The 21,417-nt window shown below is 37.1% G+C and overlaps 1 protein-coding gene across 3 annotated transcripts in view; it reads right to left on the minus strand.

The window, feature by feature from the left end:
- Positions 1-1,154: 1,154 nt before the first annotated feature.
- LOC127653997 (FERM domain-containing protein 4B-like) overlaps positions 1,155-21,417 on the minus strand; it is a 71,573-nt gene continuing 51,310 nt past the window's right edge. Inside the window, exons 12-24 of one of the 3 annotated variants that reach the window (XM_052140905.1) lie at positions 14,139-14,215; positions 13,240-13,378; positions 12,959-13,094; positions 12,746-12,879; positions 12,533-12,649; positions 12,214-12,442; positions 11,629-11,676; positions 11,400-11,529; positions 10,072-10,236; positions 7,631-8,340; positions 6,736-6,856; positions 4,159-4,350; positions 2,378-2,510 (exon numbers count right to left, since the gene is read on the minus strand). In XM_052140905.1, coding sequence (XP_051996865.1) covers positions 4,185-4,350; positions 6,736-6,856; positions 7,631-8,340; positions 10,072-10,236; positions 11,400-11,529; positions 11,629-11,676; positions 12,214-12,442; positions 12,533-12,649; positions 12,746-12,879; positions 12,959-13,094; positions 13,240-13,378; positions 14,139-14,215 — 2,172 coding nt within the window. In that variant the 3' untranslated portion in view covers positions 2,378-2,510; positions 4,159-4,184. Of the gene's footprint in view, positions 2,511-4,158; positions 4,351-6,735; positions 6,857-7,630; positions 8,341-10,071; positions 10,237-11,399; positions 11,533-11,628; positions 11,677-12,213; positions 12,443-12,532; positions 12,650-12,745; positions 12,880-12,958; positions 13,095-13,239; positions 13,379-14,138; positions 14,216-21,417 lie in introns of all 3 variants that reach the window. The other 2 variants (XM_052140904.1, XM_052140906.1) reach the window with 2 other exon arrangements.

Here is a 21,417-nt window from a genome sequence, read left to right on the forward strand (position 1 = left end):
TGCACATCCAAATAAATACCTTTGAACTATTTCAATGCATTCTAAATGTTATTTTCCTCTATAATCTTGATGTCTGAACACAAGAGTATATGCATTCTGACTGTTTATCAAAGGTGTAGCATTAAAAGAAAGCTGCCTGATCTGTCCTTACCTCATTGTGTAAACAGATGACACCACCTGGATTCAGTCCTTTGATTATCCTTAGGAGAGTGGCTCATGTGATCTTAGAGAGGCAAGCCTCAAAAACATGTTCTTCAGGTTTAATACTTAATACATGATGATAAGCTGCCCTTTCTTATCCGTGAGAAAGACAGAACTCCGCAGTGACAATAACAGAATATTGTTCAGCCTTAATACTACTTGGTTGCATTTAAAGTATATGAGAAATTTATGAATTTCATACAATGAACTACATAGAACTTCACTAAATAATTGTAACTATGTTATTGCCTCCTTGGCCTGCACTGCTCTTTTAGGTCACTTTTTTATTTTTATTAAAAGTGTCAATTAATGAAATTATTATAATTTTCTATTTTTTTTTTGGAAAGGATAAACTCTTACATGATTAAAAAAGCTCTCTATATATAATATTAATGGTGGCCTAATTATTCTCATGATTAGACTGTTGTTTGCAGCATTACTACCATAAGTCAAGTTTGCAATTTCCTTATTTGATCCTAGCAGGTAGCAAACATAGATGTAATCTGCAATGCGTCAAACACTTGAGGTGTGGTTTAGTGTGGGGAAAACAAGCCCAGGTAACCATAGTACCCATTCATTTTTGTGAGGAAAGCCAAAATATCAGTTATATTCATTCACGTCTTTTTGAAGTATTGCATGCAGCCACAGCAGTTCTTACATCTTATCTCAAATTGTATGCGATAAAACGTTAGTTCAGTGTCGATGGCTTTGTTAAAAAAGCAAATAAGTATACAACAGCTTTTCAGCATGTTTTTTAGGGTTTTTTGCAGTTAAAATAGACAAATCTACCAAATAATTCTCCCTGTTTCCCTCAGAGGAATGAATGGGTAACTGGCCACCGGGATAAATGTTATTTATAGAGTTATAAAGCTTTAATTACTCTAATAAACTAAATCAAACCATTCATGTTTTAAAATTAATATAGTCAATAACATGTCCACGAAACTTTGGTATTCTCATTTAATTCAAATGAATTTTCTTTCAAGAAATTTCTAAGAATCAGCTTGACAAATCCCATCTATATATTATATGCTTTAAAAAAAAAATCTTTCAAAATGATAAAAACAAATCTCTAAAAAAAGGTATAAAAAGGTAACAAGCCTTTTTACATAATTTACAAATACATAAGAGTATACAGCTCCATTCTGGAGAGCTAGAGAAAGATGCTATGCGCAAGCTCATAGTTTCCTATCACAAGTGGTGAGTCCATTTGGGTTTAAAAGTGCAGTTTTAAATGTCCAAAATTATTGTACCTGACAGTTAGTGACCTTCTCTTTAATTAGTTGTTTCTTAGAACACTCACAGCAGGATTCAAAGAAGACATTTAAATACTTTGCAATGGCTGACGCAAAGTAAAATATTAAACCCATGCATGATTTACTAGTACTTGGCATGTGCAATACATGTCAGTAATACTGCTTGTGACTGGTCTAAGTTAGTAGCACACTAATAAAGAACTTTGTTTCTGGTTGTGAACCAAGTTAGAAATGGTACACAGGTGTCACAGTACAAGTGCAAAGCAACAAAGGATCTGGAATGATGCCTGTATTGTGAATGCACATCAACTGAAAGTGTGAGAAAACACTGAATAGAAGGCTTTTCTTGCTCGGTCACATTCCAAGTACTTTCAGATTAAGGGTTTTGAATACAAAAACACTGTAAAAGGTTTCTCAAGAAATGATGAGATCAGCATATGAATGACATTTACAATCCAAGTGTGAAAAAAAAAGCTTTAAAAATATTTTGGCTAGACTTTGACCGTAAGAAATTTGCCTAGTCTCAATCCTTCATATCAATGTTTGTGCCTGATGTAGTTCTCAATGTCTGCAATATCCTTCATTGTCACGTCGAGTGGATGAAAATGTATTCACTCCATTCTGTTCACTGTACAACACAGCATCAAAGGCCGAAGTTTCAACAGCAGTTCAGTCATAGTGCTATCACTTTAGTTATGTAGCGACTCAGAGCTTCCCATAGGTCTGTTCACAGAATGCTTTGTCCTTTCTGAAGTCACCCAGCAGGATCAACTAGCACATCTTTTTTAAGGCTCTTATCTGATAACATTCCTGTAGAGGTTGTTGCATTTCAGACTTTTAAACTCCTTACCATTAATTAGAAAAATGTGATGAGAATGAAAACAAGGCACATAATAAGTGAAAAAGAATGAAACAGTTTTTCTTGCTCTCTACACTATTGTTCCTGGTTTCGAGTCCTCGTGCCAATGAAGTGTACGCTGGTCTTCGGAGTCAAAACTGCTGTCCATTGGACTGCTCATGTGAGAATCAAGTTGGTTCACATCCATGTACGATCTGCAAATAGAAAACAAATATACAACTAAGCACAAGTTTTAATATTTCATAAAAAAGATCAACAACAAACATGCAAGCCAATGATATGCAAACAAAGTTAAAGAATATGTGACCTGATCCATACTTTTTGAATTACTTTGACCCAGAATCACCATTTTGAGCTTTATGCACTTGAAGGGATAGTTCACCCAAACATTTTAATTCTCTCATCATTTACTCACCCTCATGCCATCCCAGATTTGTATGAATTTCTTTCTTCTGCAGAAGACAAATTAAGATTTTTAGAAGAATATTTGAGCTCTGTAGGTCCATATAATGCAAGAGAATGGAAGACATAAAGGCAGCATAAAATAATCCATACAACTCCAGTCGTTAAATCCATATCTTTAGAAGTGATATGATAAGTGTGGGTGAGAAACAGATCAATATTTAAGTCCATTTGGGCTAGAAATTCTCCACCCTTCCAGTAGGGGGCAATATGCATGAAGAAAGTGAATTACCAAGAACACAAGAAGAAGAATGTGAAAGTTAGAGTGGAGATTGACTGAACAGGGAGAAGAATTTATAGAATAAATCAACTTAAATATTGCTTTGTTTCTCATCCACACCCATCAAATTGCTTTTGAATATGCTGATTTATCCACTGGAGTCTTATGGGTTACTTTTATGCTGACTTAAGTGATTTTTGGAGCTTCAAAATGTTGGCAACCATTCACTTGCATTGTAAGGACCAAAAGAGCTGAGAAATTCTTAAAAAAAAAAATCTTAATTTGTGTTCTGCTGAAGAAAGTAAATCATACACATCTGGGACGGAAGGGTGAGTAAATGGTGAGAGAATTTTCATTTTTAGGTGAACTATTCCTTTAAGTAAAAAGGAAAGTCTCAGGCAATGTTTAAATGATTATAGCTTTACAAACATTCTGATAATAATAAGTAGAAACCTAATACTTACATCATTATAAAGTTGCGACTTTCCTTTTTACTTAAATGCATGAAAATTAAAGTGCATTTCTGGGTAAAAGTCACTTAAAATTATGGACCAGACCACATATTTTAAACCCCAGTTTGTTAAACCATACAAAATAGATCTACTGTATATACAGTGCCAGATATACTAAAAACCAGAGTTCCACTCAATGAATTGCAAGAACACTTCTGTTACAAAAATAACTCCTTTTGCAGCTAGTTTGGCAGCGTTTGTTTTTGCTTCGTGTAAAGGGATTCAGTATATCCTGTCAAGACACTAGCCGTGTTTCATTATGTGGCAGCCAATTTGTTGACTTATTATTTATTTATTAAAGTATGTAATTGTGTTTTTCTGACAGATTTCAAGTAAGTTGAGTGAGACAAAACATCATTAAACAGTGTTCCACACACCTGAAGCAGACCATACAAAAACACACATATGCTAGTCAAAACTTGCACACAGCAAATCAAAAGCATTCAGTGCAGTGGTTGCATGCTTTCACTCATCATTTTTTTAAAGACACAACAGTCCCACCACCAGTGAGTGTAGAAATCCAAGCAGACAGTGCCATGGAGAAGACAGTGAAAGCAGTCATAGTGCTTAGGAAGAAGTGTTAAGCCCCTTTGTGATTTGCTATCATAGTTAGAGAGTTAATGTGGGTCCTTTATGTTTATATCTCACCACGTTTTTATGAGTTGTCTGTTTCACTAGCAATGAGTGTATAAGTATTCCTGGTCATAACCACTGGCAACAGCACCAGGCACTTCTAAAGGCACTGGCAATGGACTTCTCCTGCCCGGAGTCATCCACCCATACTCGGGTTGGTATCTGTCCAGAGGGTCATGAGGTGGAGCCAGAAGTTGGGGGTCAGGGCTGGTTTGGGAGGAAGGGCAAGCAGTCAGATCAAATGGATAATAAAGTGTTCAAGTGTGTTCATAAAACACAACCAGAGTGGTTTGTTGATGCTTAAAGTGATAGTTTCCCCAAAAATGATTTTCAGAAAATTCTGTCATAATTTACTCACTCTCATGTCATTCATGCGTCTGAAATTTAAGTCATTATTCGCTGAAAATCTTCAAATCAAAATAAATGATGACATTAACAGCTAGGATAAGTTACAAGAGAACCAATGACGTTTGATATCATTGCCATTAAAGCTGTTGTGATACACCTTGATGAGCCATATTTGAATTAATTGCAAGCGCAAATGAGATCTGAGAGATACGGCAGAGAGGAACATTTTCAACAATATTTAAACTACATTAATTTCGTTCTGTTCGTCACACAAAGCAATCGTACAGCTTCAGAAGACTTTGAATGATTCGCACAAGTCGTATAGACTACTTTTATTGTGTATTTGCTTGTAATTTTCATAATTAAAATTAAATGGCAACAAGTTTAAAGTCTGTGATGAGATGCACGAGGAACAATTATGCTTGGCATCATTGGCGTTAAACCTGCTGTAACATGACACCATATTTGAATTGGATGCAAGCGCAAATGAGATTTGAGAGCTACGGCTAAGAGAAAGATTTTTTAGCGAATACATTTAGGTCTGTTCCTCACACAGTCATGGTCATTTTTGTAGCACGACAGCCTCAGTCCCCACTCACTTTCATTGTACAAAAAAGAACACTGGACATTCAGAAAATTATTTTCATTCGTATTCAATGGAAAAAAAAATATGTCTTGTCAACACGAGGGTGAGTAAATAACAAAATATTGGGGCGAAATATAAATTCTTGTTTGGAGAAATATGAGCAAATTTACAAGAAAGCCATGCAATATAACTTTTACAACACACAACAAGCTTTAGACGTTGACTTGACAAATCACACAGGGAACAGACAAAGCAACCCCACACAGCTGCCGCTTTACTTACTATAAAGAGCTACACTTAGCAAATGAAGCTTTATTAAGCCTTTCATGTCCTGCACCACCAGTTTGAGGCGGGGACAAACCCATCTGCTTCATCTGATAGCAAGAGGAGGAGGGAGGAGGATGAAGAGGGGGGAGGGAGGATGAGCAAGCTTGGGAGAAATGAGGAGGATAGTACTGAGGGTAGTGCCAAGCATGTTTAGGGTGTACGCTGGAGTCGCGTCTGTGAGAGAAAGAACGGTAATAAGGAGAAGATAGCGTGAGCAAGTACTGTACCAGTGCTTCTGCAGAATTTCATAATTTTAGACAAGCTGTTAGCATCTAGAACTTGCCTCTACTAAACTGTAACATCACAAAGATAGTCTACTATTTGGCATACATCAAGAAATACAATTCAAAATCATTAAAGCAAACCTAGCAAAACTCCACAATACTAGGGTGTTGTGGGTAGATTCCAGGTCGTATGTGGCTGCTAGGGCATTTCTAAGGTGTTCAGGGTGGTTGCTTACTGGCTCACGTCAAAAGAGTCCACTCCTAAGTCTCTATGATACTGGTATGAATCCCAACGTCAATGTAAGGGTATTTATTCACCAGTTTTAATGTACGCCAAGTGAAAATCATGTCTGCTCACTTAGAAAAGTAATAGCACACCTAGGGCTGTCCTCCTCTGTGTCACTGCGTGTATATACCAGGAACATTTGCCATTACAAAGTTGTTTAAAGTGAAACCGGAGCGCTTTGCGTTCACTATCAAAGTTTATACTTGTTTGTTTTTATTTTCACGGCAGTTAAGATGCAAGCCTCTGCCGACAGCGCGTGCATCAGAGCGCTTCATGAGCTCTTCAAGACAGGAGCTGGTTGAACTCCACGGTGCGGCTCAGTGACGCTCAGACTTAAAGTTAAACTGAATGACACACAAATTACCCAATCGTGGCATTTATAAAGTATATTCACTTAAATTCCCTTATTTGGGCATTAAAATGTGATAGGAATTTGAATGTCCAGTAATCGCGGTTGTCTCAAATAACCACGATCAGGTGGTTATTTAATAATCACGACAGGCCTAAGCACACCTCTCTGTAAGAAGCCACAACATTTGAGGTATCATTCATGTATGTTCCACAAAAAGTGCATGAATATTTACAAGCCAAAAATTAATACTTAGATTAGCGATTTGAACAAGTACGAGCAATAGAAACAGTAATGTTTGCCTTAGCAAGCACCACTATTAAGTTGTGAGCAATGCACTGCATTAAAGAACCACATGGCGGTGAGTTGGCACTTGGCATTGTAATGGAGGTGCTTCAATCTGGTTAAGGCAGTTCAGGTAAAGGCTAATTATGTCATCTTTAAATGATGACCGAGCACAGAAGAGTTTTACCTGCTGTGTAAGGGGTGACTGTGATGGACAGTGCTATAGCCATAGGGCTGATGGTGTGGAAGAGGCATATCATACTCCGACATTCCCATGACTGGTCGACCGTGCCAGTTCCCTGAACCAACTGCCAATAAAATGAAAAATAAATTAATGAAGGAGAATATCTTGTTGATAACATTACTGTTCAGCCTGAAGAAAAACGACTTCTGTATTCAGGGAGAAAACCAATAAGACCTGAGGTTAGAGACTAGTGATAGACTTATAAAAATAAGCCGGGCTGATTAATCAGCCAACATTTGGACATTTTGAGATAATCAACAACAACTGAAAAGTGTAAGTTGTCCTTTAAGTCAGTTCCAAATACACTGACAACTTTGTCAATAGATAATATTTCTTACAATGTTTGTGTACAAAATTGGTGTTTATTTTTATTTTATTTCAGCAATGTTGTGTACGACTCATTTGCCACCATTACATAGTATTATTTGTGTAAAAAGTAATTACATAGAGTGGCCACTATTTGGCTGAATTTCACGTCAAGAAATATTCAGGCCATACATCACCTCAAAATCTAAGAAAACAAAATTATATTTTGCATTAAGAACATCCCAAAATAGAATACTATTTTGTATTACGACAAAACAAAACTTTTGGTGGGAAATGTGATTATCATGAAAATAAAATTCACAAAGTAATTCAATCTTAATGGTCCTAGGCTTTATCTTTTTTGCAAAATGTGACTTGATCCTTTTTTCTTTTGATTTAAAAGGATGAAATATGGCCCTGCCATTTCTTCATGAGATTCACCCATTTGAGATCACTTTAGTTATGGAAGCCCTAAAGTCTTTCCAACACAAGTGTGGTAAAAGTAAGAGGTGGTATTTTTAACACTTCTCACCTGACGAGTAGGAAGCTGTACTGTCGCTGTGTACATAACTTGAAGACATGGTCCTATAGCCGAGGTTCTGCTGGGGACCTCTGTAGGTGTCGTAGACTTGTTGTTTGTGTTGTCGATGGTACCAACCTCGCAAGTGTTCCACAACTTCCGCTCTTTGCATGCTTTTGACAAAGTTCTCATTTCTAGATGGAGGACGGTTCCTTTGTGGCCTTAAAGTGGCATAAAGGTTCTGAGACATCCCATCCATTTCATCCTGGCTGTAGTTCCCGTGGGGGTCATGTCTGTGGTAGGAGGGGTTAACATTATAGTGCCCCTCCATCTCAGTCTCGTACATGTATGGTCCATTTGGGTACACCTCGGGTTCTATGTACCGTGGGTTTCCGGTAACGTAATAGACTGTGGTGGTTGGTTGCTGCTGAGGTTGGGTGGTATAACACCTTGAGTCATTTTGGGCTAGATTAGGCATGCTTCCAGTGTTGGCGTAAATGTTGCCTTGCCTTCTTCTATGGCGATTTTGGGCACGGGAATAGTAGCTGGGTGCAGAGTACTCTACGCTAGACTGGCTGGTGTAGGAGGAGCCATCGTCAAGGATTTCGGTGCTGTTGCTACGGCGAGGAGGAGAGATGGTGAAGATGGGCTCGGATGGCTCGCTCTCTGTAAGGAACTGCGATTGAGATTCCAGACTGCCACTGCGCTGCCGACAATGAGTGCTGCATGCAGGAAGTGAAATACATAATAATCACCAAAAATGTGAAAATAACTAATTATTTCATAATATAGCTTATAAAATATAAACATTGTGATCTTTGAAAAATTACATCTGGTTTCATATTAAATGTACCATAGTTTGTAAAAATTAAATAATTTGACAAATTTATTTCAATGGCATTTCCATGAACTTTTCAGTCAGTCATGATTACTGGATATTTAAAAATTATTACAGTGATTTGAATTTGCAATCAATAATATTGTGAATCTGGCAAATTATTGCATACATATTAATGCAGATTGCTTGGGCATACTTTCATACAGCTTGTGACACACACAGTCATCTGTTATTTAAATTAATAGATTTAAACAGCTATGAGTATTAGTGTATAGACTGTTTCACACAGACTAGCAGACAAGTATTATCTTACACAAGCATAAAAAAGAGCAATAATCACAAATGAAATTTGCACAACTTGTAGGCATTTTTAAAATTATTAAGGCATGGAAACCCCTAATGTTTTCAGATTTTCTATTATCGTGAGCACCCTGTCCTTTTATTCCTTAGAAGGGTTCATGAAATGTGATTTTTCTTATTTATTTTTTTTATCTTCCCTTAGGTCCACTGATAATGTTTTTTGCACCAAAACTGTCATAGTTTAATAATAAATTATAATTTTCCACCCTGTCTCTAGCCCTCTGTCACAATTGCTCAGTTTTGGTCTCAGCATCTCCTGTAACCTTCAGTGTAAACAAACATTGTTATGATTGGCTAACATCGTAAATCCCCTCAAATACAGAAATATTTGAATCTCAATCAGAAGACGATAAACAAGCGCTCTACTAAATTTCAGCGTTTACACAACACTTATTCAACACATTGCATCCAAATGTATTAAAAATGTATTAAAAATATTCATGAATGAAACTAATTAATTACTGTTTTACAGTCAATTCCAAGTGTTTTTAACTGCCAATTCTTCTATAACAGTTCCTTTGCAAAGCTTGAATCATATTATGAAGCAGTCCACGCTGATATTAGCAGCACATACACGGTCTATAGCATGGTGAAACATGACGCAAACACATAGGTGCACTGAGGCGTCCAGCTAGTGCTCGTTTACATAAAACAACAACTAAAAATAGGGTAAATGGGCATAAGAACATCTAGATGCAGAGCAGCTGAATGAAACTGAATGGCATCCCCTTTTCTGAGTTGTAACTTGACAGCCCATTTTTTAGTTTAGTGGAGCAATAAACATGACATTAGTCAAAGACGTCCGTCTCATGCATGTTGTATGCAAAAAGAAAAACTTCCAAATAGTCCAGATGGGTCTGCTTTGATGTTCAGCAATAGTTGGTCACACTAGGTCTGTCTCGCTCACTCTCTGCTTACGATATGAACAGAATGAAAGTGGGAGGGGCCCATGGGTGCAATGACAAATGTTGCGGGGCGTGTAAATACAACTAAGCAATGTCTTGTGACATCACGAACACAGTTTTCAAAACAAGATTTTTAAGAAAGGTGGGACCTATAAAAGTTCTTTTTAGACCGGGGAGGAAGTTGTGAGTTATAAAACGAACAGTATGTGTTTATAGTACAGTTACCTCTTGTATGTCTAAATATCAATTTTATTTTCCATTTCATGCCCCTTTAAGCTCAACAAATGCAATCTAGACATCATGTTTGTGGGATGGTTGGGGAATAGTAAAGTGTGACTGGTGAACTGTACCTGAGCTGGATGCTGCTGTAGGCATTGCGGGGAAGTTGCGGAGTGGGGGGCATGCTCTGCGAGTCCCGGGCTTGTCGTGAGGGTGGACGATAGGGGCTGCTGTGTGTCGATAAGGTGTTTCCGTGTGTGTAGGCCAAAGGATCTTGGACTTCGCCATAATTTAATCTAAAACACAGATAAGAACAATGCTTAAACAAAGCTAACTTCCTTTATGGGTTGAGTCCATACGGCATACAATGCCTTTAAGGTAAAAAAGTTTTCTCGGCATGCTACTCTGTTACCTGGTTAGATCTAATACAAAAGCCCACTGGTTTTTAAAGAACAAATTATCAAATAACAGTGGTGTACATCAACTGAATTACATCTCATTTTATGGCCAGATTTCAACAGTCTGATCTCATTGAACCTCTACATCACTGGCCCACTCGATTAAAGTGATACTTCACACAAAATTGAAAATTCCATCATCAATTACTCACCTCCATTTGACTTAACTTCTACCCTGGAAGACAAAAAGCAGAATGTTACCATCAATCACCTTTCACTTTCATTGCATCTTTTTTTTTTTCCATCCAATGAAAGTGAATGGAGACTGAGGCTAGCACTCTGCCTAACATCTCCTTTTGTGTTCTGCAAAAGAAAGTCATGCTGATTTGGAACAATGTGAGGGTGATTAAATCCTTTTTGGGTGAAGTATCCCTTTAATGCAGTGTTGTCCTAATGACATTTTCCAGGCCAGCTTTCCTGTGTGCTTATGGCCCCTACACCCCCTCTTTGCGATTACTGCTAGAGTTTTTGCAGTCAAGCAGCAACATGCTTATTCCTGGGGCACTATTTTTAACACTGTGAGTGTTTGGGCTGATAAGAGAAGATTGTGAAGGAAGAAGGAGAGGCAGGGAAAGGCTGGAATGCAGGGCTGGTTTCTTATTCACATGTATCTACTAGCTCACAAGGCACAAATGCAAGCCAGAGGCAGGGATAAGTAAGATGAAATGCTAAAGTTTAACTAGATAGTTCCCCCAAAATTGAAAATTCTGTCATTATTTACTCAACCTCATGTCAAACCCATATTACTTTCATTCTGCTCATGGAACACAAAAGGAGATGTTTGGCAGAAAGTAAGTCTCAGTCACCATTCACTTTCACCATTCACTTTCCACTTTCATTGAAAGTGAATGGTGACAAGAGGCTAATATGCTGTCAAACATCTCATACAGTGTTCCATGGAAGACTGTTTGGTCAACGTTTGAAACAACATGAAGGTGAGTAAATTATTCCTTTTTGGGTTAACTATACATTTAACCCTAAAAAGCTGTAGTCTTGCTCACCTGCTGCAGTCCTGGTAAATATAATTGGTGGGATCTACATGGTCTGAATAGCACGGTGCAGGGTAGGAGTTTGACGAGTTGGGGTGTGGAGAATACTGCACTGAACGTGAACGTTGTCTCTGAGATGGTTCTTCTAGGACAATATGAGAAAAACAGGATTAAAAGGGTGGCAACTTCAGTCTAACCTATAGTTAGAGGCTTTACACTAGCATTAAACCTCAACACTCACCATCCTCCAAATTAAGACTGTCGGAAAGGTTGTCAAGGTTCACATCATCTGAAAAAATAACAGAATATGAGTTTGTTTGTATTATTTCCTTGTCGTTATGGTCCATTAGCACTATCAACACAAATAGTAGCTCATCAAAAGTGCAAACTTAAATATTGTGTGCACAGATGAGCATCTGTTTTCCTTTGAACATAGTAATCTTTAAAAACTGCAGCCTTCATAATGTTAAGATCAATAACTTGTGCTGTACTTTCATATATCTCAACATACAAATAGAAAACCTAAAAAGCTGAAGTGTTTAATTACAAGAATAATGGCAGCACTCCCCCATCTACCAATCTTTGTGCAAATAGTTAGACCCACCCCCAATTCACACCATTGGTTAAGCCAATGTTGCCGTTTTGGGATGGCTTGGATACTCAAATAAACAGAGCAATGTTTTGATAGTTCTGAGAAATGTTTACATTGAAAAAAATTATCCACTTCACCTTCAACTCTTAATCTGCCTTTCAACTAAAGAAAAAGTCAAACAAGACCATTTTCATTCCTGTATGTTTGTTATGAATAATTCAAACAGATATGCACCAGGAATGATGACGGAAGCTCTTTGTGTGGGCTCCTTGCCAATCTTCATTCTGTAATCATTAATCTCATTTTCGATCTCCAGGAGCTTTTTGGAAGCATCCACAAGGTTTCTCTTCCGCTTCTTCTTCACGGTTTTACAGAGCTCATTTTCATAGGCAAGTTTTTGTGCTGCCTCCACAATCTTCTGCTGGAGAGCAAAGCGGCTCTCCAGTTTTCTTATCTGAGGGTCCTGCAAGGACAAATTTCAAGTTAGCAAAGAAGTCCACAAAATTTGAGTGATCGTAAATTGAGAAGAATGAATGATACAAGCTGAACCAACCGCATCATAAGGGAAAAGATCATCCAATTTGAAAGCAGCTCCCACGCGTCTTCTAACAGTAGGAGGCTTCTCTCCTGATGCAAGAGGGTACTCTTTAGGTAACATCCCAGTCAGCTCCTGATTAAAAAAAAAAGAAAAAAACTTTTCAGATTAAAATGCCTGTTTAAGAAAACATACTTTAAAAAGTCTCTTGAAATATGCCAAGCCACTAACAGCTTCTCGGATACAGATTTTCTTCAGCTCATTCTCCTTTTGTGCTAGAAGTTCCACCAAGTTCCTCTGTTTGTTTTTCAATTCTGCCATCTTCTCTTTCTTCTGCTCCTCATTCACCTCATTGTCTGCAGAATCTGAACGAAAGCAAACTCAAGTTCAAGCATGGCATCAATTGTAAAGAATAACAGAGTGCATTAGGCTGTTTCATCTTACTTGAAGAGACCAAACTTCCATTGCTTGCCATGATGAGCTTGTCTTTATTTTCCATGCTGACAAACTTCCTTGGGGCTCCAGTTTCTGTAAGATCCATGGCAATGTCTCCTAAACTTCTTGCTGTGGTTATTTTTGCCTACAGATAAAAGATGAGGTAGATTTGAGTAAATCTGTTATCATATCTATGCACTTTTGCATAAAACATTAGCATAAAAAAAGCCTTGCCGTTGCATTTTATGTTTAACGAACATTACTGATACTGCTACTGTTAACATACTCACTTTACTCTGCTTGCGGTCAAGGTAGAACTGGTGTTGGCTGATTGCCATCACCCAGATGGTTTTAATCAAAGAGTGGCTGGCATACCATGTGTGGATAACCTGACCGGACTGACCAAATGTGCGTCTAGATGCTGTCCTTCTGTGAATTGACCCACATGTACACTGAAGTCAATCAAGATGCATTTGATTCTATTTTGTTTCAATGCAACAGAGAGGTTGGTTTTTGAATCAGAAATGATTTACCTAGGTTTCAATAGACAAAACGATTCAGATAACAATCAATACTTTACTGTTATTTAGTTTAAATAAAGATGTTTCTACCTGATCTGACCCTTTCAAATGACTTTCACCCTACATAGTCTGATTGATTCAGTCATAAAAAAAATTGTTTTTTACTTAATTTGAATCAAAAGAGATTTTGCCATATGAAGTTTTTTAGTATTGTTCATAAAGCATTTTCAATGTATAGATTGACTGTGTATATATACTGATTGACTAGGCTATATGGTACACTGTGGCATACAGTAAAGTGGTGAGATCATCTTTGTTTACAGAGCAAACTCAACCTGTATTACTACTACAACACAGAGTGAATGTCCACCTTATTGCTGCAGTTCAGCACTGGAAAAACATCAGATACATAAAAAGACTTTGCATCACTAACTTATAATTAGTCAGTTTTTTCAAAGGCAGTGTCCTACAATCTGAGATCACTGGAGTGTGAAGTACAGAAATGTAGGATTTCTGCAGCATTTAATGAAGAACAAACCAGAAATGGTGCTTGAAAGTAAGCAAGTATGTGTCAAGTACAACAGTCTATATTATGGAGGTTTATACCTTAACAACAAAGGTGCAGTATATTAGTGCTCGACACGGAGTCAAATGTCTCATCCACTCACCTTTGAGGGTCGTCGATCTCTACGGCAAACTTCTTCTCACGAAAATACAAGTTCTCAAGCTGCTTCCACTGAAAGAGCTGCAGAGAGAAAGACACGAGTTCAGTGTTTTCACACTTGAGTCCTCTTTAAAGAACAACTCAGACCTCTTTAAGTTGGCCAAAAAGTGGACAGAGTGAAAAAGTATCTAATTCACTTTGTGTTCACACTGTCCGTGACCTTGTTAGTGGGCTCAGATCTCTTATTGGTCCACTTTACTAGTTACAGGGTCTCTGTCTTTTTTTGCATTCACACTCTGTGTTATTTGTGGGACCAGGCCCACTTTTAAAACTATTGTATTTATTATTATTATTATTATTATTATTATTATTATTATTATTATTGGGGCAAATCGCGGAGCTACCCAAGCCCCCTGTTGTAATTTCTTAACATTCATGCAGCTTTCAAGGCATCCGGTTAAACCCTCAAATCTTCATTTGCACAGAACACTGAAGAAAGACTTTTGAGTTAATTTCGTTTGCGGTTTACAATAGTTTTGATATGCTTCTTACCAGGAACATGGTTACAGGAATTATAGTTACTTAGTTGTCATGAATATACAAGTTAAGCACAATCGACAGCATTTTGATTATGTACCCTTGTTCATTTAAAAAAGAAAGTAAAAATTGTGGTTACAGTACGGCGCTTACAATGGAAGTTAATGGGGCCAGTCAATAGACATTAAAATACACACTATAGTAACAACATGTCAACATTATATTTATATTACATTTAATTATATTATATGCATAATATTTTTACTATATTTAGTGTGATAAAATAAATTACTAACCTTCTGTGTAAAGTTATATCCAATATTACAACTTTGTTGCCATGACCATAATTTTACAACACTAAAATCAAGCAAATTTTAGCAGACATTTAGTTTGAGATTCAACTTTTGAAACAATGTGTATGATAATGTTTATGGACTGGCTCCATTCACTTCCACTTTAAGTGCCTTAATGTAACACCTAATGTAATATTTTCTGTAGCAATCAACATTATGCTACAAATGCTCTCAATTGAGCTAAACTTGTATTGAACATTGAGCACATTTACATGCACGTTCATACACTGATTATGCTTAATAAGCCAACAACGCAAGTGGTCATGTACATTCGATAAACGGCATTCTTTTATCGGTGTAAGGTCATAAATGGCATTAAGAGTAAACCGGTCGACATGGGGAGATTTTTGCCCATTACACGAATTTTGCGCGGCATGTAAACACCTTAACTGGCATTCTTACTGGCTTATCCAATGTGCACACGTGTTGAGCGCATGCCTATTTGCGATTTGACGTCAAAAGCAGAGAATAACATGATTATTTGAAATGCTATTCAAATGTGGATTTCTTGCTTTGTCTGATTTTTTAAATAAGCAGATTTTGGGAGTGTCAACAAGGGATGGGCATTCATCAATAATTTGGTATTCGAATACTCTAATATTTTTTTTAGTCATAAAGGTTGCGTCACCATTTAAAAAAAAAACAAGCTTCTAATTAAAATCAAAACAAGCTTATATCATGTCATGGTGTTTATATATATATATATATATATATACACACACGAATATATATATGGTGTCCATCTGAACGTACTGAGTGACAGAACCGTTTGCTCAACATATGTGATCAACTTGTGTCCACACTCATCAGCACCACCCAGTGCATTCTGTTATAACTGGCAGTTTTAGTTTGTTTGTTCAGAATTGAACATGCAGCTCACTGTATATATGGCCAGCAAAGCAAGACTTTGCGAAATTCAAATAGTATTTTTACTATTCGAATAATTATTGCAGATCGAATATTCGACTACTCGTGCACATCCCTAATGTCAACGTGATCAGTGACCATTTAAAATCTTGTACTAAACAACCTCTACAGTATATTTATTGTACTGTACTTATCTGTCAAATCTGAAAAACTAACACTACTATTTTCATCCTAAACACCATTCCCTGGAATCCATTACAAACATCACTAGATCTGTATTAACACTGATGTTTAGCTGGAAGTACAGGACTGCTGCATCAGCTATAAAGACAATAGAAGCACCACAGAAACAAAGCATCCACTGAGCTAGCAACTTATCAAATTTGCTTTTAAAGGAGGGCACTAAAAACAGGTTTGTGGTTAAAGCATGGCAAAACATCTGTCGCTGAGAGAACAAGCACTGAGAGAGCTTTTCCCCAGAGTACAGTCACAGCTATCTGCGGCTTAGGGAAGGAAAAGTACAATATCCATCTACTATCAGTGTGCGGGGGTGAGGATTTTCCAGGAATGTTAATAAACGTTCCCCACCAGTTACTGCTTGAAAGCAGCTTGAAGAAAAACAACTTCAGAGAAATAGCACATTCTGAACATGGAAATCGTACAGCACATTAGTCTATCAAGAGCAGATTAAAAAGAACATGGCTTCAAACAATTCCTGACAGTCTTATTTAATAACAACAAAATTAATTATAATGAGAACTTATGATCTACCAACTCACTACTCTCAAGAATCACAAATTGGATCTTACCAGAAATTAGAAAGTCAGTAAATCCCTGGATAGCTGGACAGGTTCAGTATACTCCTGTTCCAAAGTTTCCAACAGGGTTGTGGCTTCCTTGAACAATACTCTCTTGTCTGCTTTCGAAGAGACCAAAAGGTGTTGCAAGAGTTACAAGTGAGTGAGCCCTGCCCCTTTCCTCCTCCTTCCTGTGACATCACTAAAGCCCTTACCCACCTTGAGCTAGACAACCTCTCTTCGAACACTCACTTTTTCCTTTTCCATCCTGTCGACTATGCCAAAATCTCCCTGAAACTTTTTTTCTCGCTTTGCTTGTAATTAGACCTTTAAAACGTAATTCCTTCACTACTGCCACCTCCCTCTTACTCTGGTACTCACTTCCTGCTCCTGTCAAACCAGACAAACGGGTTTTACACAATGAAATACACACTCAAAGAATGGCATTCGACCTCTCGTTTTTCTCGGGAGGGCATTCAGTGCATTTATCATTATGCACACCCTTCAATAGCTACTCATTAATCTGTGTGCTTCATTTCCTCGTGTGACTGTGTGTTGTCTTTACAGTCTAAATCGTAATCCACCTCCTTTTGGTCCACTCACCAACTCCTGTATCCTTCCCAGGACAAACATGTGAGGAATCTACTACTTTCTATTAACCATTAATGACTGGCCATGGAACTCTTCACCTCCTGGTGAAAACAGCATACCTCTCTCACAGTGACTAAATAGCTGTTCCATTTGACAACAGAGAATTTCTCACTGCAAATACGTAGGAGAAAATGAAACATCCTTGGCCTTTCTTTGACTTTGACAAATAACTACCGGGTAAATACAATACACTTCATAAGTGAACATAAATGAATACACTTCATAAGAGAACATAAATGAGTGTGTAGTGCAATGGCAGTACTGTTTACTGATATAGCAGCAGTTGTTTCATTAAAGAACATGTGATAATACATAATGTGTTTCTTGTGACACTGAAATTGCATTATCTACACTTAACTTGGTGAGATAAATGTACTTTCAACAATGTACTAATCCTCAACAGCAGTCGTCTATAATGCGGAGTGAGACAAGATATATCAGCATAATTATTTTAGTCAAAGTCAATTAAATAACATAACTAGATTAAAAAAAAAACAGAAAGTATGCAAATAGTAAGATAATGGGAGCAATCTTCAACACCTCCCATTGTCTGCATCTGATAGTGTCAGACACACAAAGTCTGCCATATAAAGTCTACACTTTAAAAAAAATCCCCAGACATTGACCAAGAATTGATCAATGTGTTTTTAGGATGCATATTTTATTATACTTCATTAATTATATATTTTATACTTCAGATTTCAATGGCAATCTATGGGAAATTTTTCATTTTTAAGCATGTTTTGCTTTGAGGTGACTATTGCGTAACTGTGAAATGTATCCATACATTTTTACCCAACAAAACAGTTGTTGTGATACATTTCAGTGTCAGCTACTGTTATGTGTAGTTTATATAACCATAAAAAAAATTAATAAATAATATTGTAATTCTGCGACACTGGGTCACGTTTTTAACATACAAATAGTTTTTTAAAACATAGTGCTTTTAAAAAAAAATTTATTCTTACTGTTGAAGGCCCAAAATCTACACAAGATATTAGGGATGAAACGATTACCGGTTTCACAGTAAACCACGATAAAATTCCCCAACGGTTAGTATTACTATGTCACATTTAATTATCATTAAAACAGTGCGCAATTATCGTGATTTGTAAAACTTGCGGTAAATGCTGTCCACACAAACCCATCATGAGACTGACGCATGGGCGCAGCATGCAACATTGTTATTGTTGTTGTTTTTTTTCTTCGTGAAAACATGCCGGAAGTCAATAACAGGACTCGGGAGAATTTCCAACCTTCCAAGAAGACCAAATCAGAAGTGTGGTCATATCTTGGATTTTATAAGAATGCTGAGGGAAAATTAGTAGAAGATGGTAACTCTGTCTGCAGAGCTTGCAGGAGGAAAGTCGCTGCGAAATGGAGCAACGCGTCCAATCTGGCGAGTCATCTTCTTGACAGCCATCCGTCACTTTATAGTGAATGCAAGGTAAGTTAACTTTTAGCTCAGAGCATGAGTTGGGGAAAAGTATGAGGAAAAGTAAATAGTTGGACACAATATTTAATTGGGTTGAAATAATTTCTTATCTCACTTGTAAAAAAAAACGCAAGCTTCTGCAAAGAAAATGTTTCCAGCAAGTGTATTGCTTTGAACCAAGACAAACTAACAAGAAAACAAGACAGCAATAAATAATAAATATGTGCGACATTTAAGTGATGTACAAAACAATCGTCCAATACAAATACTGAAGTCCTGCGATTTCATTGTCAATACAATCGATAACTATAACAGAGACGCATGATGGCACCAGTTGTGTTTGTATGAAAGGGGAGAGCATGAGACATGAAAGAAGCTGGAGTTTCAGGATGAGCGACCAGAATCAAGAATTTCAGAGAGCTATGTAATAACATGTTATATAGCTTTGTCACCCAACCAACATATTTTGATCATTTCAAATGTGTAAGTTAATAATAATAAATGTAACCACAGCAATAATAATAATTATTATACTTCATTTGCTATTCTCTTGTATATTAATTTTATTTGTTTGTTGATTTTCAAATATAAAACCTGTTTAAATTATTTCAGTGTGTGTATCAGTACTTTTTGTACATTTTCAGCACATTTTAACAATACCGTTATAATACTGATAACCGTGATAGTTTTGGTCACGATAATTGTGATATGAAATTTTCATACCGTTACATCTCTACAAGATATATTTGAAAGCATCACAGATACTGAAAATTGTAACATCTACCAATTACCACCATTGGAGTTTTGTTTTAGCATCAATGTCAACAGTTAAACTGCCATTAACACACCTCAAAATCAGAACATACACAAATTGTCTGTGTGAAACTAGTATTTATAATCTTACACACCTTAAACCCTTGCATTTGTCTTTGGAATTATGATGAGGCACAGAAGAAATATGTCAATACCATGGGCACACCCTCAACCAAGATTTGTTTCTGGAACTTCGGGATATATAGAGCGGAAACAAAACATCTTAAAAACCAAGAGCAAAGATTTAATGATACTAATTGAAGTATTAGGGTAACTCTTCTGAATACGCTAAATCCTTCTAAAAGCAAGGTAAGAAATAGGGCTGAAATGATTAGTCGACGTTATCGACAATAAAAAATCCTCGACAAAAATGTTCATTTTCGAATAGTCGCATGATCCATTTTAACGTAACATGAGATCACATTAAATTCTAATGCTGATGTGCGAGAACAGGACTTATGAACAATTACACAGATCACAATCCAGATGTACTCTAAACTTTCCAAACAGCTTCAGGTGATGTAGATTGCAAACTATGAGTCGGAGCTCTTTAAATGAAACACCTCAGAGTTACATCTTAAATGCAGTTTTAATGCGTTATAGCTTTATTAAAGTTCAAATAATACGGAAGCAGGTCATGTAATTAACTACAAACTCCGAAACTGGCATTTCTCTGTGTGGTCAGCGCCTCTTCTATGAGTTGCACAAATGTCCCGATCTAAGGGGGAGAGATTGAAACTGCACCCGGCTTATGCACACTATCACGGGGATGCTCATTCCTCGAGCATGCGCTTGCTAAAACTTAATTTATCGATTATCAATCTAGTAAGAAAAATCATAAAAAGAAAAAGGCCACATCAGACACCACCAATACACATGATGTAAAAACTGTGTGTGTAAATAAGTGTGAAGTGCTACCCTCAGCAAAAACTTGTGTGAAAGATAACATGTAACAGTACTGGAGCCAAAATGAAATAAGCTTGTTGAAAAATCCATGGATTGTCTGACATGGTCTCAAAATCTCTCGGATACGGTTTTACATACGGTTTGTCATTACCAAATCGACAGATGGCCCAGACGCAACTGTAAACATTAAATTATTACTCAAGCATATTCTGCCTTAAAACATACTCCTCTCCTCTCACACATAAAAACCATGCACAAACCTTATGGGGGTACTTCATATTCACAAAAACAACTTGATTTTTACATGTTCTAAATGGTGCATCTTCAGAACAATGCTTGGGTGTTCTGGGGTGTTGTGATTTTCCAAACATTAGAATACCTGTATCAACAAATAAAAAAACAATACAAAAATACACTACATTTACGGCTTTCATTCCGCATCGCTTCAGACCCCGGGAAAGTTAAGACAAAAAGTTCCAAAGCTTTTCATTCTGAAGACTCCCAAAAGCTCTTGCATGGGGAAGCGTTACAGCGCGAGACCCCCTCAGTCTTCTCTATAGCCCCCCTGCAAAGCTATTTGTGTTTTATTGCTTGATCAATTGTCTGGCCTGAGAAATGCACAATGATGGTGAAATTTGCATGAGTCTGGCATGCTGGAAGAAGATTGGGGGGCAGGTGAATACAAAGACTGCCCTCCTTGGCAAAAAGCACAATCAATACTGGCAAGATGACGGGTTGCTGTCTGACAGGGTCTAGAGTACTTTTAAAAAGAGTGTTAAAACACTTAGTGGAGTGGGAAGAGAGAAGACAGACAGAAAAGGGGAGAGAGGGAAAGAGGGAAAAAAGGGAGAAACGGCAAAAGAGAGGGAGATGACCAGATTTATAGTTAGAATATTCCTACAAAAAAGTACCATGGAATTACTA

The sequence above is a fragment of the Xyrauchen texanus genome, chromosome 13, assembly GCF_025860055.1.
Source record: "Xyrauchen texanus isolate HMW12.3.18 chromosome 13, RBS_HiC_50CHRs, whole genome shotgun sequence".
Taxonomy (NCBI): Eukaryota; Metazoa; Chordata; class Actinopteri; order Cypriniformes; family Catostomidae; genus Xyrauchen; species Xyrauchen texanus.